The 25,760-nt window shown below is 43.8% G+C and overlaps 1 protein-coding gene across 3 annotated transcripts in view; it reads right to left on the bottom strand.

The window, feature by feature from the left end:
* The window catches only part of LOC306654982 (protein FAM169B-like), a 99,224-nt gene that overhangs the window by 48,977 nt on the left and 24,487 nt on the right, over window positions 1-25,760 (bottom strand). For all 3 annotated transcript variants that reach the window (XM_079129079.1, XM_079129077.1, XM_079129078.1), the window contains exon 4: window positions 2,580-2,665. In XM_079129079.1, coding sequence (XP_078985205.1) covers window positions 2,580-2,665 — 86 coding nt within the window. The remainder of the gene's footprint in view (window positions 1-2,579; window positions 2,666-25,760) is intronic.

Below are 25,760 nucleotides of genomic sequence, written 5' to 3'. Positions count from 1 at the left end.
AATATATAAAAAGGGCTGAGGATGTGGCTCAGTGGTGAAGAACCCCTGAGTTCAATCCCCGGTACCAAAAAGAAAAGGAAAAGAAAATCCTTTGCAAAGTAACACCCATCAAGTCAATTAAAACCAGACCTAAAACAGACAACCCACATAATGGAAAAAGATATTTGCAAATCTTATATGTGATATAATAGTCTTGCACCCAAGATATACAAAAAAGGCCTGCAACGCAACAGTAAAAATGTCAAATAATCCAATTAAAACAAGGGCCAAGGATCTGACCAGTTTCCCAAAAAGGGTATACAAATGGACAGTGAGCACACTAAAAGATGCTTTACATCCTTAACCATGGGCGATGCAAATAGAAACAGCCCAGAGAGACCACTTAACACCTGCTGGCATAGATAACATAAAAGACATCAGAGCCATCAGAGTTGGCTAACGGGATATGGAGAGAATGGAACCCTCCAACACCAAAAGGAGAGATGTAAAAAATGGCGCAGGGGCTGTGGAAGACAATTTGGCACTTCCTCAAAATGACACACAGAGTAACAATATGACTGGCAATTCCATGCCCAGGTATACGCCCAAGAAAACTGAAACTCTCTCCCCCACAAAAACACTCATAGTAGCATTATTCATAGCAGCTAAAAAATGGAAACAAGTCAAACGCCCATCAATTGATGAATGGGTAAATAAAATGGGGTGTGTGCCGACAAAGGACCAATATTCAGGCAAGAAAAGGAATGAAGCCTGATACATGTTACAGCACAGATGAACCCGAGAAGGTTTTGCTAAGAGAAAGGGCTAATCACAGAAGGCCACGTGTGTGCAATTCCATTTTTAGAGTATGTCCAGAACAGGCAGATCATAGAGACAGAAAGAAGATTAGAGGTTACCAGGGACTGGGGAAAGGAGAATAAGGGTGCAAGGTTTCTTTTAGGGGTGATGAGAATGCTCTAGAATGGGTGGTGATTGATATAAAATTTTTTGAATATGCTAACATCACTGAATCGCAATCTTCAAAAGAGTGAAATATGTGGTATTTGAATTACATTTCAGTGAAGCTCTTGTTTAAAAAAACTGAATTTTTCAAAATTGTTCAACAGAAAAAGAAAAACTAAATTGAGAATTTATTCTCCAAACTGAACTTAAACGCCTAAATGAATGCTGGTAATTCAGTGTTTACTGAAGCCCATGTAGCAGATCCAGTGGCATTCCAGACAACTGTGGATAGACCTGCCATTTCAAGACTACAAAGATGCATGGTCTTTCTCCTCAACTATGGACTCAAGATAAATATGAAAACAGGCAGACGTGAAGCAAACTGTCCAAACTCTTGACTGGTTACTACCTTCCTCCTTAACTTCTGCCCTAGCCAGAATTCAGTCACAAGGACTCTGCCTGGACCTCAGTGGAGCTGCTGCTGTGCCTGCCTCACCTCACCATCCCAGGGCTTTGCTTTACAAGTGCTCGACAAAGTCACAGCACTTCAAAGACACCAAACCTGACTCGTGTTAGAGAGACTGGAATTGATACCCAGCTAAATCGTTACTCTGTGACTGAGCCTCAATTTCTTTATGTGCAAAACAAATTCTGAAATCCAATAACCCTGTTAAAAATGTGAGGTAATATACAGGATAGATACATTTCTGAATCTGATGCCAGTAAATGCCTGAGTGCACCAAGTGGAACTTTCCCACACAACAGAGAGACGGTGGAGATGAAGGTTTCCAAACTCAGACCTGAGGGGCCACTCAGGAAGGTCAAGCAGACCTCCCAGCAGCCAGGGATGTGTTGAGCGTAGCCAGCTCTTACAATTCCCCTTGCTGGCAGTATATTATGGTTGAATTGTGTCTCCCCCAAAGATCTTGAGGCCCTAACCCCCACTACCTCTGCATGTGGCCTTATTTGGAAGTGAGATATTTGCAGACGAAAAGGTAAAGATGAGGGTGTTAGGGTCTCTTAATCCAACATGAGTGGTGTCCTTTTAAAAAGGGAGAAATTTAAGCTAGACATCCCTACAGAGGACACGACCTGAAGATACACAGAGTGCATGGAGTGTCATCTTCAAGCCAGAGGCTGGGAGATTAGATTCTCCCTCACACCCTCAAAAGGAAGAAAATGTGGACTCCTTGTATTGAATTTTCAGCCCCCAGAACTGTGAGACTATCAATGTCTGTTGCCAGACCCACCCAGTCTATGATAGCTGGTGAGGGCAGTCCTAGGAAGTGAACTGCTACATATTCCTAACATGATATTAAGTAAGGTGACTCTGAAAACCTATTTTGCAAATGTTCATTTAAAACTACATCACCTGCCTGGAGTGACAGTGCCCACCTGTTCGCCAGTAATCCCAATGACTCAGAAGGCTGAGGCAGGAGGACTACAAGTTTGAGGCCAGCCTCAGCAAGTTAGCAAGACCCTCGTCAACTTAGCAAGATCCTGTCTCAAAATTTAAAAAAATAAAAAGGACTGGGCATGTAGCTTGGTGGCACAGCACCCCCGGATTCAACAATCCCCAGTACCAAAATAAGAATAACAATAGTAATAATAACAATAATAAAATTGCATCACCTCACCTTCATGAGACCTTCTCTTGTGGGATCAGAGGTTCTTAGAACATCTTCTGTGGACCACCAGGATTCCTTTAGGTAAACAGCCACAACTAAAGAGAAAAACCAAGAGGAAATGATATGTATCACAGCAAACCAGCCACCAGGGAGTCCCAAAAGCATGGAGCCAGACAGGGTGCAAAAGATTCTTTGTGGGTAAAGCAGTGGTATCTTTAGAGCTGAAGTTTCTAAGAGCACTGACCAGGATAGGGCCTGACCATCTCTCAGAGGGCAGCACAGATGCTTCACAGGTGCTCATCAATGATTCCAAAGCAAGACAAGACACAGCCCAACGAGATACACACCAATACTGACACGTTTGGTGGTTAAGAATTACATCTTTCACACAGTGCAAACATCTATCAGTCCAATCACTTGGCACAACTCAGTAGTCCCCACATCCAGGAAAATCCAACATTATCTAAGGCACTGGGTGAACTCAAGTAATCCCTGCCTGTCAAGTGTCACTATGCTGCTGGGCCCAGGACTGCCTTCTTTAATCTGATTTTCTTTCATTCCCACAACAAAACTGCTATCAGCACTTTTCTGAGGAGGGCACTGAAGCCCTGAGACATGAAGTAACTTGAAGGCAACTAGGTGGAAGGGACAGAGGTGGGATCTGCCCTGGGACACTGGACTCTAAATCCAGTGCTCTGCCCAAAAGGCCAGAGATAAGGTCTGCTCCCAGGAATGGGGTGCACAGTGTGGGGTGGTGCAGTGGCTCTGGATAGGAAGGCGCGGGGCTCGGACTCACGGGAGGAGGGAGGGGTGGCTCTCCTCTTCCCACTCTCACCCCACCTCTGTCTGCAGTCCTTGAGGCCAGTTGATTCTGTCTCAAAACGTCCCTAGGACCAAGTTTGGATGTGGGTCTGCTACTTAGAAGGAGCCACCCTGGACATATCTTCCCAGATTCCTCATCAGAATTGCCCAAACCAATCATCTGAGCTGACTGAGATGGTCCCCTGCAGGTCAGCTTAAAGCCCAGCACAGGGCTGGCGCAAGGTAGGAGCTCAGTGCCTACCAATCGGCAAGTTGATTCTCTCCTCCTCTTCCTCATGCTGCAATCACCACATCCATCAGGTCCTCCTCCCACCTCAAGATCTTCTCCACAGGTGACTGAAACCGCCCCTCCCCCATCTCAGTGTTTCCATCCCTACTGAGCAGCAGCTCTAGAGGCAAACCCATCACAGCCTCTGCCTCTGGATCGCTGCTCATCAACCCTCCTTCCTTGCTTAAGAATTGCATTTAAACATCAAAGTTACTTTACTTGTTTTCTGATCTTTTTACATCCCTTTTATCATCATTTTTATACCTGCTTCTCAAACCAGGCATCTGAGCCTGAGTGATCCGGAAGTCACAGAATTAAAACATGCACCTTGTGTACAACCAGAGAAATGAAAGTTGTACCCCATTTGCGTACAATGAATCAAAAAATAATAATAATAAAAAGATGCCAATATTTTGTTAAGGATCTTTGCATCTGTATTCATCAAGGATATTGGTCTAAAATTTTCTTTCCTTGATGTGTCTTTGCCTGGTTTGGGTATGAGGGTGATATTAGCTTCATAGTCTGAGTTTGGTAGGGTTCCCTCCTTTTCTATTTCCTGGAATACTTTGAGAAGTATTGGAATGAGTTCTTCTTTGAAGGTCTTGTAGAACTCGGCTGAGAATCCGTCTGGTCCTAGGCTTTTCTTGGATGGTAGATTTTTAATGGCTTCTTCTATTTCATTGCTGGATATTGATCTGTTTAAATTGTGTATGTTCTCCTGGTTCAGTTTGGGAGGAGCATATGTCTCTAGAAATTTGTCAATGTCTTCAGTAGTTTCTATTTTGTTGCAATACTGATTTTCAAAGTAGCTTCTCATTATGTTATGTATTTCAGTGGTGTCTGTCATGATATTTCCTTTTTCATCACGAATTCTAGTAATTTGAGTCTTCTCTCTCCTTCTCCTCCTTACTGTGGCTAAGGGTTTGTCTATTTTGTTTACTTTCTCAAAGAACAAACTTTTAGTTTTGTCAATTTTTTGAATTGTTTCTTTTCTTTCAATTTCATTGATTTCCGCTCTGATTTTAATTATTTCCTGTCTTCTACTACTTTTGCTGTTATTCTGTTCTTCTTTTCCTAGGGCTTTGAGCTGTAATGTTAGGTCATTTAGTTGCTGACTTTTCATTCTTTTCTGGAATGCGCTCCATGCAATGAATTTTCCGCTCAGTACCACTTTCATAGTGTCCCAGAGATTTTGATATGTTGTATCATCGTTCTCATTGACGTCTAAGAATTTTTTTTATCTCCTCCCTGATGTTTTTTGTTATCCATGTTTCATTCAATAGCATATTATTTAGTCTCCAGGCGTTGGGAGTAATTTCTGTTTTTTATTTTGTCATTGATTTCTACTCTCAGTCCATTATGATCTGATAGAACACAATGCAAAGATCCTTAACAAAATATTGGCAAACCGTATCCAAAAACATGTTAAGAAAATTGTGCACCATGATCAAGTGGGGTTCATCCCTGCAATGCAAGGATGGTTTAACATCCGTAAATCAATAAACATAATCCATCATGTCAATAGACTTAAGGATAAGAATCATATGGTTATTTCAATTGATGCAGAAAAAGCATTCGACAAAATACAACACCCCTTCATGCTGAAAACACTAGAAAAAATAGGGATAGTAGGAACATACCTGAACATTGTAAAGGCTATTTATGCTAAGCCCATGGCCAACATCATTCTTAATGGAGAAAAACTGAAACCATTCCCTTTAAAAACGGGAACAAAACAGGGATGTCCTCTTTCACCACTTCTATTCAACATTGTCCTCGAAATTCTAGCCAGAGCAATTAGGCAGACCAAAGAAATTAAAGGGATATGAATAGGAAAAGAGGAACTTAAGATGTCACTATTCGCTGATGACATGATTCTATATTTAGAGGATCCAAGAACCTCCTCCAGAAAACTTCTAGACCTCATCAATGAATTCAGCAAAATAGCAGGCTATCAAATCAACACGCATAAATCTAAAGCATTTTTATACGCAAGCGACGGAACAGCTGAAAGGGAAATGAGGAAAACAACTCCATTTGCAATAGTCTCAAAAAAAATAAAATAGTCGGGCAGCAATCTAAACAAAGAGGTAAAAGATCTCTACAATGAAAACTACAAAACACTGAAGAAAGAAATTAAGGAAGACCTTAGAAGATGGAAAGATCTCCCATGTTCTTGGATAGGCAGAATTAATATTCTCAAAATGGCCATACTACCAAAAGTGCTATACAGATTCAATGCAATTCCAATTAAAATCCCAATGATGTACCTTACAGAAATAGAGCGAGCAATCATGAAATTCACCTGGAAGAATAAGAAACCCAGAATAGCTAAAGCAATCCTTAGCAGAAAGAGCGAAGCAGGGGGTATTGCAATGCCAGAACTTCAACTATACTACAAAGCAATAGTAACAAAAACGGCATGGTATTGGTACCAAAATAGACAGGTAGATCAATGGTACAGAATAGAGGACACGGACACAAATCCAAATAAATACAATTTTCTCATACTAGACAAAGGGGCCAAAAATATGCAATGGAGAAAAGATAGCCTCTTCAACAAATGGTGCTGGGAGAATTGGATATCCATATGCAACAGAATGAAACTAACCCCTATCTCTCACCATGCACGAAACTAAACTCACAATGGATTAACGACCTCGGAATCAGACCAGAGACCCTGCAGATTATAGAATAAAAAGTAGGTCCAGATCTTCAACATGTCAGCTTAGGACCAGACCTACTCAACAGGACTCCCATAGCACAAGAAATAAAAGCAAGAATCAATAACTGGGATAGGTTCAAACTAAATAGCTTTCTCTCAGCAAAGGAAACTATCAGCAATGCGAAGAAAGAGCCTACAGAGTGGGAGAAAATCTTTGCCAATCATACATCAGATAGAGCACTAATCTCCAGAATCTATAAAGAACTCAAAAAACTCTACACCAAGAATACAAATAACCCAATCAACAAATGGGCTAAGGAAATGAACAGACACTTCACAGAAGAAGATGTACAAGCAATCAACAAACATATGAAAAAATGTTCAACATCTCTAGTAATAAGAGAAATGTAAATCAAAACTACACTAAGATTCCATCTCATCCCAATTAGAATGGCGATTATCAAGAATACAAGCAACAATAGGTGTTGGAGAGGATGTGGGGAAAAAGGTACACTCATACATTGCTGGTGGGACTGCAAATTAGAGTACCCACCCTGGAAAGCAGTGTGGAGATTCCTTAGAAAACTTGGAATGGACCTACCATTTGACCCAGCTATCCCACTCCTCGGCCTATACCCAAAGGACTTAAAATCAGCATACTAGAGAGATACAGCCACATCAATGTTCATAGCTGCTCAATTCACAATAGCCAGACTCCAACCTAGATGTCCTTCAATTGATGAATGGATAAAGAAACGGTGATATATATATATATATATATATATATATATATATATATATACACACACACACACACACAATGGAATATTACTCAGCTATAAAGAATAATAAAATTATGGCATTTGCAGGCAAATGGATGAAATTGGAGAATATCATGTTAAGTGAGATAAGCCAATCTCAAAAATCCAAAAGAGGAATGATCTCACTGATAAGTGGATGATGACACTTAATGGGGGGTGGGAGGGGGACAAGAATGGAGGAAGGAGGGATTATATAGAGGGAAAAGAGAGGTGGAGGGGTGGGGGGAAGGAAAAAATAATGGAATGAATGAAACATCATTACTCTATGTAAATATATGAATATGCAAATGGTATGCTGTTACTCCACGTACAAACTGAAAAAACATGTATCCCATTTGCTTACAATAAAAATAAATTTTAAAAAAATCAACTCACAATGGATCAAGGGCCTTGAAATCAGACCAGAGACCCTGCATCTTATAGAAGAAAAAGTAGGTCCAAATCTTCACCTCGTTGGCTTCGGATCAGACTTCCTTAACAGGACTCCCATAGCACAAGAAATAAAAGCAAGAATCAACAACTGGGATAGATTCAAACTAAATAGTTTTCTCTCAGCAAAGGAAATTATCAGCAGTGTGAAGAGAGAACCTATGGAATGGGAGAATATCTTTGCCACTCATACTTCAGATAGAGCACTAATTTCCAGAATATTTAAGAACTCAAAAAACTCTACACCAAGAATGCAAATAACTCAATCAACAAATGGGCTAAGGATATAAACAGACACTTCATAGAAGAAGATTTACAAGCAATCAGCAAACATATGAAAAAATGTTCACCATCTTTAGTAATAAGAGAAATGCAAATCAAAACTACACTAAGGGTTTTTTCAAGATGGCAGACTAGAGGGTGGCTGCATTTCATGTTGCTCCAGGACTCAGGATTCAAAAGAGGAGATATTGAGAGACTTGGGACCAACTCAAAGCCACCGGGTGAGTCTCTCCCATTGGGGAGGCGTCCTGGATGGGGCGGTAGTCCCGGAATGCAGGAAACTTTGTGAATTAGAGTTGCCCAACGAGACACCCCTCTCCCCGCTGGAGCAGTGAACTCGGGCAACTGGCAGCATCGTACAGGAGGCCACTCAGCACAGTGCTAGGACTCGGAGCAACCCACTGGGGCTCCAGGCGGCTGCCCATAGGAGAAGCTGCGTGGCAAGGACTCAGAGCGACCGCACCAGAACACCGGGTGGCTGCCCAGAGGAAGAGGCGTGCGGTGGGTCGCTAGGACTCGGAGCGACTGTACAGGGCTCCAGGTGGCTGCTCAGAGGAGGGGCCGCACAGCCAGGCGATTAGGTACAGAGCAGGGTCCCAGGACATAGGCGGCTTCTTGGTGGAAGAGCCGCACAGAGACAAGCTGAGGGGCGGAGAGAAGGTTCCAGGACTGCAGGCAGCTTCTCTGAGGAGGGGCAGCCTAAGGAGATTCATCTGCGAAGGGTGAGGCTCCCAGGCCCAGGAGGTAGGTCCGGGCCCCTGGGAACGTTGCAGAAGAAGGCAGCCCAGCCCAGGTGGTAGCTGTAAATTGAGGGGAACCTCTAGGAGGGGAACCGACCAGCGAGACCTCCCCACCGGGTGAGTCTTCCCTGCCAGGTGAGGTTTTCCCACAAGGATGGTAAAACCAGAGACACAGGCCCAAACAGGCCTTGCCGCAGCCCGCAGCCTAGTTCCCCTTTGGATGACCATTGGTCAACAAGTGGAGGCACCTCTGCCCACTCGCAGGAAATATACCCCACCTGAAGGCCACCACCGCTAGAGAGGCAGCTTCCTAGTGAAGCACCACACTATCAACTTCCTCCAAGTCTTCAGCCTACTGAAGGCTAAGAGGGGATATACTAGAAATCTTCAGGGACATTATAAGTCAATAGAGTAAATCTGCAATATCTCAGCGGTCCACTGATACCTGAACAATATGAGAAAACAAGGGAAGAAAATGCCCCAAACAAATCTAGAGTAAAAAACAAAAACTACTCCAACTCCTGGAGATTAAACAATATGCTATTATATGATGAATGGATAACAGAAGATATCAGGAAGGAAATTAAAAAATTCTTAGAGGTAAATGAGAACAAAGAAACATCATATCAAAATCTTTGGGACACTATGAAAGCAGTACTTAGAGGAAAATTTATTTCATGGAGCGCATTCAACAAAAGAAGTAGAAATCAACAAATAAACGACTTAACACTACAGCTCAAAGCCCTAGAAAACAGACCAACACCGAAAGTAGTAGAAGACAGGAAATAGTTAAACTCAGAGCTGAAATCAACGAAATTGAAACAAAAGAAACAATCCAAAGAATCGACAAAATAAATAGTTGGTTCTTCGAAAAAATAAACAAAATTGATAAACCTTTAGCCACACTAACAAAAAGAAGACGAGAGAAAACCCAAATCACTAAAATTCAGAATCAACAAGGAAATATCACAACAGACACGATTGAAATACAAAACATAATTAGAAGCTATTTTGAAAATCTATACTCCAACAAAATAGAAAATTTCAAAGATATCAACAGGTTTCTAGAGACATATGAATTGCCTAAACTGAACGAGGAGGACATACACAATTTAAATAGACCAATTTCAAGTAATGAAATAGAAGAAGTCATCAAAAGCCTACCAACAAAGAAAAGTCTGGGACCAGATGGGTTCTCAGCCGAGTTCTACAAAACCTTTAAAGAAGAGCTCATTCCAATACTTCTCAAAGTATTCCATAAAATAGAAGAGGAGGGAACCCTCCCAAACTCATTCTATGAAGCGAATATTACCCTGATACCTAAACCAGACAGAGACACATCGAGGAAAGAAAATTTTAGACCAATATCCTTAATGAACATCGACGCAAAAATTCTCAACAAAATTTTAGCAAATCGCATACAAAAACATATTAAAAAGATATTGCACCATGATCAAGTGGGTTTTATCCCAGGGATGCAAGGTTGGTTCAACATCAGGAAATCAATAAATGTCATTCACCATATCAATAGACTTAAAATCAAGAATCACATGATTATTTCAATAGATGCAGAAAAAGCATTTGATAAAATACAGCATCCCTTCATGCTCAAAACACTAGAAAAAATTGGGATAGTGGGAACATTACTTAACATTGTAAAGGCTTTTCTATGCTAAGCCCATGGCTAATATCATTCTAAATGGTGAAAAACTGAAAGCATTCCCCCTAATAACTGGAACAAGGCATGGATGCCCTCTTTCACCACTTCTATTCAACATTGTCCTTGAAACTCTAGCCAGAGCAATTAGACAGACCAAAGAAATTAAAGGGATACGAGTAGGAAAAGATGAACTCAGACTATCCCTATTTGCTGATGACATGATTATATACTTAGAGGAACCCGGAAATTCCACCAGAAAACTTTTAGAACTCATAAGTGAATTCAGTAAAGCAGCAGGATATAAGATCAATGCTCATAAATCTAAAGCATTTTTATACATAAGTGATGAATCTTTGGAAAGAATAATCAGGAAAACTACCCCATTCACAATAGCCTCGAAAAAAATAAAATACTTGGGAATCAATCTCACAAAAGAGGTGAAAGACCTCTACAATGAGAACTATACAACACTAAAGAAAGAAATTTTAAAAAACCTTAGAAGATGGAAAGATCTCCCATGTTCTTGGATAGGCAGAATTAATATTGTCAAAATGGCCATACTACCAAAAGTGCTATACAGATTCAATGCAATTCCAATTAAAATCCCAATGATGTACCTTACAGAAATAGAGCAAGCAATTATGAAATTCATCTGGAAGAATAAGAAACCCAGAATAGCTAAAGCAATCCTTAGCAGAAAGAGCGAAGCAGGGGGTATTGCAATGCTAGAACTTCAACTATACTACAAAGCAATAGTAACAAAAACGGCATGGTATTGGTACCAAAATAGACAGGTAGATCAATGGTACAGAATAGAGGACACGGACACAAACCCAAATAAATACAATTTTCTCATACTAAACAAAGGGGCCAAAAATATGCAATGGAGAAAAGATAGCCTCTTCAACAAATGGTGCTGGGAGAATTGGATATCCATATGCAACAGAATGAAACTAAACCCCTATCTCTCACCATGCACGAAACTAAACTCACAATGGATTAACGACCTCGGAATCAGACCAGAGACCCTGCAGATTATAGAATAAAAAGTAGGTCCAGATCTTCAACATGTCGGCTTAGGACCAGACCTCCTCAACAGGACTCCCATAGCACAAGAAATAAAAGCTAGAATCAATAACTGGGATAGGTTCAAACTAAATAGCTTTCTCTCAGCAAAGGAAACTATCAGCAATGCGAAGAAAGAGCCTACAGAGTGGGAGAAAATCTTTGCCAATCATACTTCAGATAGAGCACTAATTTCCAGAATCTATAAAGAACTCAAAAAACTCTACACCAAGAATGCAAATAACCCAATTGACAAATGGGCTAAGGAAATGAATAGACACTTCACAGAAGAAGATGTACAAGCAATCAACAAACATATGAAAAAGTGTTCAACATCTCTAGTAATAAGAGAAATGCAAATCAAAACCACCCTAAGATTCCATCTCACCCCAATTAGAATGGCGATTATCAAGAATACAAGCAACAATAGGTGTTGGAGAGGATGTGGGGAAAAAGGTACACTTATACATTGCTGGTGGGACTGCAAATTAGTGCAGCCACTCTGGAAAGCAGTGTGGAGATTCCTTAGAAAACTTGGAATGGACCTACCATTTGACCCAGCTATCCCACTCCTCGGCCTATACCCAAAGGACTTAAAATCAGCATACTAGAGAGATACAGCCACATCAATGTTCATAGCTGCTCAATTCACAATAGCCAGACTGTGGAACCAACCTAGATGCCCTTCAATTGATGAATGGATAAAGAAACTGTGGTATATATATATACAATGGAATATTACTCAGCTATAAAGAATAATGAAATTATGGCATTTGCAGGCAAATGGATGAAATTGGAGAATATCATGCTAAGTGAGATAAGCCAATCTCAAAAAACCAAAAGAGGAATGATTTCATGGATAAGCGGATGATGACACATAAAGGGGGGTGGGAGGGGGGCAAGAATGGAGGAAGGAGGGACTGTATAGAGGGAAAAGAGGGGTGGGAGGGGTGGAGGGGAAGAAAAAGAAAAAAAAAAAAAAGGTGCACCTTCACAGTCAATTCTTTTTAGTGGAAAATCGCAGGGAAACATAAACATGGAGTCGAAAACAAGTCATTGGAACATTTGACGTAAGGATCAAGACTTTAAAACAAATTTTGTGGAACACTTGGGGTAAGCTGCCATGATTTTCTTCCCTATTACTATTTAAGAAATGTTAGTAGAAAACACAGAAAGATCAGGTTACAAGGCAGAAGCCAGGTGTCCAACACGATGGCATAGCCAGCCCCTCCTCTCCAAAGGTGAACAGCATCTAACCTGCTATGTCAGTCTCATGTCAGTGAATTATCATCTCTGACAATAGTTCCAGAATTCATAGAGCCAGCTAGGAGAGAAGGGCCAATTAAATGCTTGACATCTGCCTTCATTTATTCAACATAATTCATTTCCAAAACAGAACCTCCTAGAACTTACAGGAGCTTTATAAAGCCATAAGGGTTATTTTCATGCTTAACAAGGTGAACCAACATAAGATGTTCTGCTTACTAATAGACTGTGTTTCTGTAACACAGATGTTCGATTTACTAATACAGTTTCAAACAGAAAGCATGTTTTGTTTATGTAGTACCTTGCAAGTATTACAGTGCACTGCAGAGCATTAATTAGTCACACAAGTTGTCACAAAATAGACTGAACTGGTTTAAGTCCTTTCTCAAAAGTCATCTTAATCTGCTAAGTACATGTAACATCAAAAGTGAAGTCCACTCCAATCTAACAGTCTAAAACAAGTGTTCCTTAAAACCAACTTTTGAAAAAAAACACATTTCAGCCTTTCGGAAGGCAGTAACTTTTGATCAGTAAAGCAAGATCCCTCATCCAGAGGAAGTAGGAAGGAGAGATGGTGGCAGAGCCCTTGCAGAGAGGCTGCCCCAGCTCAGCAAGGACAAATGATGGATCGGGGGAACTGACAGGTGCCGCAGAGCCAGCCTCAGGGCATCACTGCCAAGATCCTGGAGCCAGCCAGCTCCAAGGGTTAGAAAATAGAAACCACAACATCCCATGTTTTTAAAAGGAAAAATACCATCCAGATCAGCATCCCCCAGCTCTCCACCACCCAGGGCCTGGGAAGAGACCGGGCACGTGCAACAAGTTAGGCCGTGGTGAGAGCAATAAGCAGGGTGTTGTGAAGAGCCAGTCTTGCTGTGCCAACATCATTTCTCTCTCCCTCTGAGTGACAGGTGACACAGACCACAAGGAAGATGTCAGTAATGGATTTTGTTCTATTACACTCCAAGGTTTCCAAAACAAGACAGTGAGGCCCCTAAGCAAACTCCCAGCGGACTGGATGTACCCAAGGCGCAGCAAGATCAACTGAATTCGGCTGTGCTTGGCTGAGTTGCTGACTGCATGAACAGTGTGTCCTCAGCCCTTGGGGAATAAGACTCCATCCTGACGCCTGGGGGCTGGCAGCATGCAGAAGGAAAGAGAGCTAAACAAGTGGCTCCAACACAGGGCAGGGCACGATTGGTCCTAGAACTGACTGACGTGAGGACCCAGGCAAGGGGAGCTGCAAGTGTCCAGAGAACTCCACCTACTTTGGGTCACGGGGTAAAGTTTCAACAGGGAGACACCAGATAAGGCACTACAGACAGGCAAGGATAACCGTGAGCAGAGGCACAGAGCCCTTCAAGTCCAAGGCCATTTTCAGACAACCCAAACATCAGGGAAAACCAGCGAGGACTAATAAAAAAGAAACAACTGCAAGCACCAGCTCAGCCGGACGCCAGCTTCATTCACTCTCAAGTCTAACAGACCTCAGCACCAATGGAGAGCGAGACCACATGAGGCATTACAAATACAACCCTGGTGCAGGGAAAAGAATTCAGACTTCAGAGCCAGACAGCATTCAAATTCTGGCTCCTCCAGTTACTAGTGACCTGAACCCACCCGCTCCTGACAGGTTCGACCACCTGTCTAATGGAGACGACAATATCCTCTCCCTGGTTCTCATGCAGGTTCAGTGAGAAAGTTCACCTCACCAAACTGTTTTTCTCAAGGTTTTGGGAACTTTCCAATAGTTTCTAGAAATTCCCTCCACCTGCTTCGAGCATTGCTCTGAGATTGCAAAGAAAAATGAAAAGATGTTGTTATTTCCATGGTCAGAGAGACAATGCACTTTGTAAAATGCCGTCTCTCCCTTGGGAGCTCCCTCTCTCCAAAACAAGTCTTTCTGCTCCTGTTTGCACAAAAATGTCTGTCTGTCTTTCACAGCTTGATATCTGCTACCCTGTCTGCACCCTCCGTGGACGCATGCTCCCAACACCACATTTTCCCGTAACCATTTCTTTTTCTGTCAGGGAATGTTGAAGTCTCCCTGGCACCCCTCTTCTCTCTTCCCATCACTGTGGGCACACAGATGGAGACACACACCTTCACCCTCCCAGGACCTCCCAACAAGATTTGTTAGCCTTTTATCTTGCCTAAGACTTCTTAAAACAGCTAAACTCTTTTTTATCTGAATATTTTTTAATCAGTAAATAAGTAAAACAGTCATTTGGAAAAAGTATGATTTTTTTTTTTTTTCAACAGAATGGGTCAGGGAGATGGGTCAAGGTGGGTCCAGGAGATCCACCTTGGATGGATGGGCTGTGTCAGCTAGGAGCACTGTCTTGGGAACTCAGCAAGGAGTGCTGTGATGAATTAACAACCTCAGGAGGAGGTGGCAACTTGCGTGGCTGCGTTTGCTGGCCCTCTCTACTCGCCCCAGCACAAAGGACAGCAAAAGGCACCAAAGCGATGCACAGACCAGCCAGAAGTCACGGATCTGCAACACGTGTTCGCCGTGCAGCCCACACGCTGAGGAGCTACTGTGTGCAAAGCACATATTACGTTCTATCAAGGAATTAAATTTGGATTCCGGCTTAGGAAACTTCCAACTTAGAGGAATAGCTGGAACCTAGGATATGAGGCAGAATAAAGTCAGAGCAGATCCAGGCCTTGTGCAGCAGCACAGCAGGGAAGAGAAGCAGGTCATTTAGACTGAGAAAACCAGTCTGGAAGAGCAGGTGCCTGAGCAGGGCCAGAAGGAGGAATCAAGCAGCAGTAAGGGGAGAAGACCACTCCTGACAGGGACAAGTCTCAGAGGTGTAAAACAGCATGAATGGGAAGTGCAGCAAGTCAGAGCCAAAGACGTGGGGAGGCTCAGGGTAATGAGGCCAGTTAGGCTGGGTGGTACTCTGTAGACAGCTACAGCCATCATGCTTCAGAGGGACACAATCCAATTACTGCCTTAAAAAATAATAATATTCAGCACAACATGTCCAAGCACTCACCAAGGGCCGGCCACAATGCCAAGTTTAGTATTTCACAGAATGGTTATCAGTCCGATTCTGTTTCCCAGGTGAGGCTTAGAGGGGTTAAGAAATCTGCCCACAGTCCCGTGCCTGTAAACAGCAGCACTGGAGATGGATGTGAGCCTGTATGGGTTGCATCGGTTCTGAAGGCCCTGCTCTAAGCACTAGCCCCGAGGTGAAGAATGGACAGACAGAACTGCAGAGCCAGGGCCAGGCCTGGCAGAAGGCTGGCAGAGAGAGAAGAGGGAAGAGGAGGGGACAGTGGAACAGGCCAAGGCACTGTGCTGAGAAAGGAGCAGCCAGGAAGAGAGGGCCACAGCAGAGCCAATGCTCCTGGCCTTGCTTTACGCTGCAGAACTGGGAGGGGTGCCTGCCATGCATTCAGTAAACACTGACTACACGTGGGCACTACGCTTGGCATCAGGGGTCCAGAACAGAAGACACGGTCCAGAAGGACAATGACAGGCCACCTGGACAACGACCTGACCACACACCATGCAAGGACCTCAAGACATGAGGGCTCAGGGCCGAGTTACAAGATCAGCCCTGGGCCAGAGAAATGGTGGCCAGGCAGTGAGCAGGCACAGGCCATGCAAGTTCCTCAGAGGCCAGGTCAGGTATTAGCTTTGTAAAAAGTTGTAAGAAGAGTGCAGGACAGTAAAGTTATGATCGGAGTGGTGCTTTAGGAAGAGAACAATTGGTTAGGTCCAGGTGAGAGAAGCTAGTCTTTCTGCAATTAAAATAATATGCTGTCGAGAGCTAGGGGTGTAACTCAGTGTTGGAACATGTGCTTAGCATATATGAGGCTCAGCCCCCCAAAAAAAGTTATTTGAAAGGATTATAGTCTGTATGATATTATAATGATGGATAAGTAACATTATACAATTATCCAAACCCACAGAATATACAATGTCAGGAGTGAATCTAAGGTACACCATGGACTCGGGGTACTTACGTCATATCCATGTAGGTCCATTGGTTGCAACAAATATTCCCCTGGTACAAATATTGATAATGAAGGAAGCTGTGCATGAGTATGAAAAGGGAATATATGGGGATACTCTTTGTCTTCCTGAGCCTAAAACCTCAAAACCTAAAACTGTGCATCAAAAATTGCTCTTAAAAAAATAAAATAAAGGGGTGTGGGTAGGGAAGAATGAAGGAACTTTGGACTATGCAGAGGGGAGTGAAGGGAGGGGTGGGGCAGTGGGGATGGGAGGGACAGTAGAAAGAGACAGACATCATTGCCCTATATGCATGTATGATTACACTACTGATGTGACTCAGCACCATGTACAGACAGAGGAATGAGAAGTTGTGCTGCATTTGTGTACGATACATCAAAATACATTCTACTGTCATGTATAACCAATTAGAACAAATAAAAAAACGTTTAACTAAAAAATAAAATAAAGTGTCACTCTGAGTGTAGAGAATGGAGGCAGGGAGGACAATTGGAGGCCATGTGACAGCGAAAAAGGGGAGGAGCTGGGCTACGGCAAACATGCTGGTGAGGAGGGAGGTGCTGGGGACTAAAAAGACCCACTGAGGAATTAGACTGGTCCTAGGCAGAAGAGGGAGGGCAGCCTGCTCTCCAGCTTGAGTGGCAGAACACAGATGCCTTTTGCAGGAGGACTTGATGACCACAAGGAGGTATGAGGGGTTTCAATTTCAAAATGCCTGTTAGAGACAGCAAGGAGCAGTTGGGTAGCAGGCAGCTGGATGTATAACCCAGAGCTGAAGAGAGAGAGCAGAGGCCATGCACCATGCTATCACCTAAAAAGCAAAGAGGGAGGGGCAAGTTCAACACTCAAAAACATCTTATCTCCCTGAGCTAGCTGCAAATTGCTCACGCCCTGCCTGATGGTCTGTATTTTTTCATCACAGCTAATGAGGCTCCTGAGTCCCTGGTTCCCCCTGCCCTTACTTCCCTTTCTATTGCTCCCCTGGAGTCTAAGCCACCGCTGCCCCGTTACAAATCTAAGAAATATGTAGTTCCACAAAAAAAGAGCACAGTTAAACCAAAGTGACAGGCCATCTTCCCAAAAGCAAAATACATGTAAGGAAAAAATGCTGGAAAGTTCTGGCAGAGGCCGGCACATAAACACATTCCAAGGCATTGCATGACTTTTATGCAACATTGACTGAGCTGGTCAATAATTTAAGGGGAGGGGAAAAATACTCTAGTTGACATAGCAACTGTCACATCGCATTACTCGGGCTACCATTTCCACACAGATGTCTTCCTTAAAGGAAAACACTTCCCCAGATGCCCATGGACTTGGGTGCCTCTTTGCCATGGAGAAGGAAACATCTGGTTTGCAGTACATTTGCATCTGCCTCCCTGTGTTTCTCAGGTCTTTCTAGCCTTAAGCAATTTTGTTTTCATGAGTCTAGATTTTAACCCAAGGACAATGGAGCAAGGGGAGGCAAGGTGCCTGGATCCTGAGGTGCAGCTGAACTGCAAGAGGTTGGGGGCAAATAGAAGCCCATACCAACACCAGTCCATCTATGAAAGGAATCTGAAAATCGGCAGGCAGGACCAAGGCAAGCTCACCAGGTTTCTGGGGGTTGCAGAGAGAGAGATGCCAATAGACAGCCCCCAGCTGCAGTTCCATATGCTTCCCCACCCCACCCTTCAAGACAAAGGCTTCATCCTTGACGCTGGGAATATTTTCCTTGGAGCATTCCTGTTTTCCAAATACCATGAGTCCCTTGGTAAGAATGATGTGTCTTGATAGGATACTATTCTCCTATGCTTAAATCCAACTCACAGGAACTGCTATAAATTAACAGGGAATAAAGAAGGAAATGTCAAACTATTGCCAACGTGCATTCCCAAAACACACTGCCGTCACAGCAAACAGCTCCCCAAACTGCTCCCTTCGTGGCCCGACAGGAACAAAACTCAGGGGTCTGCCTGACCAAGGGTGCTGGCTGAGGATCCACAGCCACCCTGGCACCTCAGCTGCCCAGAGAAGCGGGTATTTAAATGGAGGCTGAGTTCCTACCCAGAGCTCTTTTCCTCTGAAATGTCAAGCCTATTTACACAGGGCTCCTCCAGGGCAGAAGGTGGGATGATGAGACAAGCCACAGGCTGAGGTTTATCTTTGCATTATCCAAAAACACAGCACAGGCTAAAGCAGAAAGATACTGTGTCCACAGGATCATGGAGGCCGATGGGTGCATGCTAACCAGGGGTCCCTGGCATGGGCTCAGGGGAATCCCCGCTCTACATGCACGGTTTGTGGTCCGCACAGCCTCACACCTCAAAGCCAGGAAAACTGCTTTCTCGACATGCTGAAACTCTGACTCTACCCTCCTCAGCATCCTACCACATTGTGTGTTGTTTACTAGATGTACTAAAACCGCCCATTTCGTTGAATCGGGTCCACAGGCTCATCCTGCTAGTACAGCTGGTGTGAACTCTGTCTGTACCCTTCAAGACCCACAGCAGGAACCAGGAGCTGTTCTGAAGGATCCCGTTCTGGGAGTCAGAAATTCACAGCCCTCCCACCTCAGCCTCCAAATCTGGGCATCCTGCACAGGGCTGAGGCGCGCCCCAGAAATGGCTTGCTGGTTCTTGGGAAGTTCTTCAAGGCACCATGGGGGTGCAGTTCATGTCCAGCACCCCACACACCTCTCTGGACCTACCACCTGCCCCAAACATGGCCTACCGCGGGTCTGGCCATAGGCCCAGGGTGTTGCAATCCCACTCGGCCCACGACCGTCACTCAGAAGGCAGGCTACACAGCGGCTCCAGTTTCCTCTGAGTGTTTGCCTTGGCTCTAGCTGTCACTGCAGACTATAATGGGCATGTTTTTCCTGGAAAAACTCATCATTTTTCAATTCCCTGCTTGTTTTTCTCAGGGGGCACATGACGTGCAATCACTGAAAACTGTAAATAAATTAGCAGCAATTTGAAGGGTGAGTGTTCCACTTGGTCACAAAGCGTCCTGGGAGCCGGCTGGAGGGATAGACATCCTAATCAGGCAAGTCCATGTGTGGTGATGCCTGCAAACTCTACTCAGGCTTCCTTCTCCACAAGGGTCTGCTTTCTCTTTCTTAGCCTTGGTTGCTCCGTATCCCGCAGCTTCTCTGTGCAAAGAGCTAAGGAGCATTTACTAAACATACACAGGTGGGTGCCAGCCAACCAACAGAGCTCAGAGGACCTAAGTGTCAGGCCCCTCCCATCAGAGTTTAGAGTCAACCACAGGAATGACCAGGGCCATGAACAGTGATCTGTGAAGAACTGCAAAGTGATCTTCCCCACAGTGCGCCTACAGCCCAAATCCCAACCAGAGAAGGACCTGGGTCCAGACTCCTCCTCCCACTGCTGAATCTTGCTTCTCACCGCCTTTGCTGTCCCACAGACCCTTCAGGCAGGGGCTCAGGTTGACCTCACCCTATGCTTTTACTCCTAAGTCACCAAGCATGGTTGGCACCAGCATTAAGCCAAGCCAAAACTTTCCTGACCCTCATTTCCCTCTGCCCCCTATCTTCTCTTTCCTATTTCCCTGTGCCCTCTACCCCCACTTCCAGGCTAGTCCACAGCATCCCTGCCCTGGTTGCTAGCAGGGGATGAGCCGTCTGGTCCTCCTCTCTCCATCCTTCCTTGCGATCACAGGCGGGACATTCTGCTAAGCACACGCTCAGCCCTGACCCCACCAATCCTCTGTAATGTCACTAGGTATCTTTTGAACTCTGGGCTCCTTTCTATCTTCCCTTCAGCATGCAAGCAAGGTCTGGGACCATAATAGGAAGATTCTGTGAACAGAAACTTGGGAATGTTCAAAGAAGGGACAAAATGATTCACGGCCAGACTCTACAAGGTTGGGAGATGCCTGGAGTGAAGGAAGGCCTGTTGCTACCGCTCCGGAGCCACCAGTCCTGCAGGGCAGAGGAGCCTACTCTGTGAGCACAAAGGGCAGCCACCACCATTGAGCCCAGACACCCGGAGACAGGCCAGGGGTGCTGGGGAAGTGGTCAGTGGGCAACTTCTCAGACCTCACACCCTGTATTCAGCCAACTGCCACATTCCTGGCAGGAACCACGGATGGCTCCTCTCCTAGCAATAACCAAGAGTCTCCTCATTCCAGAAAACTGTAGCACTGTGTCTCTTTCATGTGACTCAATTATAATTTGCCATCTTTCATTAGTCTCTGAAATATTCTTTGCCCCGCCCTTTGATCATCTGACCACTGGGTTTTAAAAGGGGAAAAAGTATATCAAACAGTTACCCAGAGAGCTAAAAAAAGAAAATCTGACAAAACAGTCACCAAGTGTCCTGACAGGGGCAACAGGAAGAGATGGTCTAGAAAAACTACACGTGCAACCCAGGAGCTTGCAGAGAGGGCTATCACCAGAAAGGGTCCTTGCTAAAAAGATGCTACAGTGCAGAGCAGGGTTTGAGGCCAGCCTCAGCAACTTAGCAAAGCCTGTCTTAAGAAAACAATAATAAAAAGGGCTGACAATGTAGCTCAATGGTAAAGGGCCTCTGGCTTCAATTCCCAGTATTCATCCCCCAAAAAAGAATAAAGATGCTACAGTGTAAAGAAAGAAGGTGCCCCATAAACAAGGAGAGATTCCCAGACCCCTTGCAACCCTGTAAGAAGGAGGTGGGGAGGGCAGGGGTGCTGAGTGAACTGAGGCAGGCTGGGAAGGTGGTAAACAAGCAGAACTGCCTAGGGAGGCTGCAAGGCTCAAAGGGGAGGACACCGAGGGAGATAGGCCGGATGCTCTGATGGTCACAGAGGACCACCTTCACTGGAAAGGCAAGTGTCAAATCAGGAGCAAGATAGGTAGCTGGAAATAGTGGAAGGACAGGAAGCATGCATTAGCTACCTTTAGTGTCTAGACTCAGCAAATTTGCATCCCAGCAGTTAGAAACTGGGAATGCAATCCTGAGGTCCATGCAGCCTGAAAGCGAGCAAGGCCAGGAACACACCAGAAAGATCAGGTGTGAGCCAGTGTGTCCAGGTGGAAACACCGGTCTCAGAGCTAATGCCTGGTTCACCTACCAGCCTCTCTGCCCTAGCAAAGGTCCAGAGTGGATAGAAGGATTCACTCTTCAAACAAGATGAAAGCACAGTCCATGTGAAACACAACAGGAAAACAGGCATGAATCTCTGCAATCTTGGGTCAGGCCAGGGTTTCTTAGGTATGACACCAAAAGCACAAGCAAAAAACCAGACATCATAAAAATTAAGAACTTTTGTACTTCAAGGGCTACCATGAGAAATTGAAAAGACAACCCACAACATGGGAGAAAAATGTTGCAAGTTATATATGAGACTTGTATTCAGAATATGTAAAGAACTGTTCCAATTTCATAATAAAAAGATAACCCAATTTAAAAATGGGCCAAGGATCTGTATAGAGTTCTCAAGGAAGATGGTCAATAAACACATGCAAACATACTCCATATCATTAGTCATCAGGAAGTGCAAATCAAACCACGCACAAGGACAACTTGACACCCACTAGAATGGTTATAATCAAAAAGAGAGACAATAACAAGTGCTGGCTAGGACGTAGAGAAATTGAAACCCTTTTACATTGTTGGAGGGACTAGACAATGGTACATTAGCTTTGGAAAACAATCTGAAATTCTCTAAAAGGTTACATACAACTACCATGTGACTCAGCAATCCACTCCTAGGTTCCCAAGAGAATGAGGACACATACTCCACAAAATTTGTACGTACATTTTCATAGCAGCATTATTCACAATAACCAAAAGGTGGAAACAATCCAAGTGCCCAGTAACTGACAAATGGATAAACGACATGTGGTATATCTACACAGTAGAATATTATTCAGCCATAAAAAAATGAAGTAGTGAAACATGCTGTGGCATGGATGGTCTCTGAAAACATGCTAAGTCAAAGAAGTCAGACATGAAAGACCACTTATTTCACAATTGTCTTTATATAAAGTGTTCAGAACAGACAAATCCATAGGGAGAGAAAATAGATCCATGGTTGCCTAAGGCTGAGGATGATAGAGGGATAGAAGGGAGTGATAAATAAGGGAAGTTGGATTTCTTTCAGAGGTAATGAAAATGTTCTAAAGCTGATTGAGATGATGGATACACAACTCTGAGATACACAACTCTGAGAATATACTAAAAAACACTTTAAATAGGGCTGGGGAGATAGCTCAGTTGGTAGAGTGCTTGCCTTGCAAGCACAAAGCCCTGGGTTTGATCCCCAGCACCGCAAAAAAAAAAAAAAACACTTTAAATAGATGCATGGTGTGGTATATGAATTATATCTCAATAAAGCTATTTATTTACACATAGAAGTTTATTTATTTATGTTTTTTGTATATTTACATAGAGAAGCTGAGTATCCCTTATCCAATGTGGTTAGGATCAGATGTATTTTGGATTTGGGATTTTTTAGATTTGGGAATATTTGCATATGCATAATGAGATATATTGAGGATGGTATTCAAGTCTGAACATGAAATTCATTTATGTTTCACATACACCTTATACACATAGTCTAAAGGTAATTTTATACAATATACTTACTAATTTTGTGCACATGTGGAATCTTGTGGTGTGATGTTTGTGTTAAAAAGTTTCAGATTCTTGAGCATTTTGAATTTTGGATTTTGGATTTTTGGATTAAGGATACTAAAGTTATAATGAAAATAGAAGTAAAATCCTTCCCTTAGGTCTGAAGATCATGTACACAAATTGTGGAGGATGGCATCATGTCTTAATAACAAGAATGAAAGCAGGGACTTGGGGGTCCAGGCATGCAGCTGGTGAGTTGTCCGCGAGCTGGGGGCAAGTCCACCTTGGGTTGGTTCTGCTAAAAAGCCGAGGTAAACTGAGGCAGCTTTGTGGAAGCAGAGTGTCCAGTCCAAGAGTGAAGAACACTCTTCCCATCCACGATTTGCGTCTCCCTGTTCTCAGCACAAGCATCCCTCCCACTGCGACGTGCCCACAGGTTCTTGATAAAGACAGCCTGACTCAGCAGCCGGGGGTGAGACGCGAGAACCTGCACGTGTAAGAGGCCCCGGTGATGCCACGATGCCGGGTCAGAACCACACTCCTGGCAAGCAGGACAACGAAGCTCAGAGACTGACAGACACCAAACGACCAAGACCACCCACTCATAAGGGCAGAGTCGATGGAATCCAGGTCTAAGCGACTCCAACACTCAGGTTCTCTCCACTATAGTACCAATGACATGGTCGGGATGCTGCTATAGTTTGGATCCTGAATGTGTGAAAGGATTGGTGACCAGCCTGTGGCACTATTAGGAGTTGGTGGAGCCCTTAATAAATGTGGCCTGGAAGGAGGTTTTAGGTCACTAGGGTGTGTCCTCAAAGAGGACAGAAGGACCTCTCCGACGTGCCTCTCTCCCTCTCTTGTTGGCTGGCATGAGAGAAGCAGTTTTGCTCCACCACATGCTCCAATCACAATGTGCTCCTCCCCAACCAGACACCTGCCCGCAGTGTGTCCTCCAGGTGGTAGACTGGGTCCAAAACTATGAGCCAAAATAAACCTTTTCTTTTTGTAAGTTGATTATCTCAGGTATTTGTTATAGTGGTGGAAAACTGACTACCACAGATGCCATGTCCTAAGAGAAGCCTAGGTCTGCAAGAAGGACCCAGTGTGTGACACTCTGGAGCCCACATCACAAGAAAACGAATGGAGAATGAGAGACATGGGACCTAAAAAACAAACAAACAGAGTTTGGAGATAAGGCAGTCAGTCCGAAACCTGAGAAGAGCTGTTCTATAGAGAAGCCACCTATCCGGATGGCCCCTGTTGGAGGTACCCACATGGAGAAGAAAAATGGGCAGGTCAGTTTGGGTTCTTTTTTTTTTTTTTTTTTTTTTTTTTTTTTAGTTTGGGTTCTTATGAAGAATGTTCTAATGGTTGGGGCTGTCCTAAAATAGAACAGGCCGTCCTGGGGTGCATAGGCCACAGTTTTCCAGACACCACCTCAATGACTTTGACCTGTCTATACAGCACCTGTCATCTTATTAGCCCTGCTATCAAAGACACATTATATGCTATAATGATAACAGTAAATCTTACCAAGACAAAACATCACTTTTAGCAAAGGTCATTCAGCAAGGAGGCATATTGTCTTTTTGTTTTTATAAATAGATGTTAATAAATGTTAGTCAAGCATTAACAACATGTTATCAGGAAATGGAAATGATGTGTTTTGAATCTAAATAAAATCAATATATTTAGAATTGAAATAAAATACAAAAACCACTTTCTCCCTCTGAAATTCAGCTGCACCGCCTAAAATCATCTTGGAAAACACTGGTCCTAATGATCTCAGCCATGTACTTCTAGACTCCTGGTCCCTTCTATGAGGCAGAACAGCCCAAGTTTCCCCAAGCACTGCTCAGAAGGTTTGGAGCCACCCCGATACTCTCCATGGATTAACATCTTGTGGCAGCAAAGAATGCAGCTCTGAGTGAGTAGGAACATGGTCCTTCCATTCTAGCTGCCCCAGAGCATCCTCAGCTGGCCACTAGCATCCCCTTCTCTGCTGACACTCACTGCGCTTACTCCATAGGAGCCACTATCTTCTAACCCAGGTAAAGTCACCTCCCCCCCAGCCCACCTTGATTACTTAGCGCTTTTGGATCAACTGCATTTTTGCATATTTACCCAAGGAGTCAGTCTGAACAACTTTCTTATTGTTAGGGTAGCTCAAAACTAGACTACACTGCCTGTGTTGTGACCTTGCTACTCATGGAGTCCCCTGTATGTGTCAGGGAGAGAATTCAAAATGACAAAGTTTGTCCAGAAATTAATGGGCAGGCTTTCCACTCTGTAATCCTGTGTTTCTCTAACACAACACGCAAAGAGAGAGGAAGAATAAGCCAAGGGAAAAAAAAATAAGAGTAAGCCAAGGTGTGCCACGGTGGAGGAATAGGGGACCCTTGCTAATCTCAGGCCTGTACTCTGCCTGGATGGTCACGAAGCATCACATTTTCTGCCACAAATCATTTCATTCTCATAGCTGCTCTGGGAAGTAAGTAAGATGTCCCTGTTTCGCAAATGAAGAAACTGACACTCAGAGAGGTCAACTAACTTATCCAGAACACCCAGGCCGTTAACAGAGTCAGGATTTCACATAGTTTTAACTGACACCAAAGTCC

This window comes from Sciurus vulgaris (assembly GCF_902686455.1).
Source record: "Sciurus vulgaris genome assembly, chromosome: 2".
NCBI classification, from domain to species: Eukaryota; Metazoa; Chordata; class Mammalia; order Rodentia; family Sciuridae; genus Sciurus; species Sciurus vulgaris.
The sequence above is the reverse complement of the archived record's forward strand: the minus strand, read 5'-3'. Positions and strand labels throughout refer to the sequence as shown.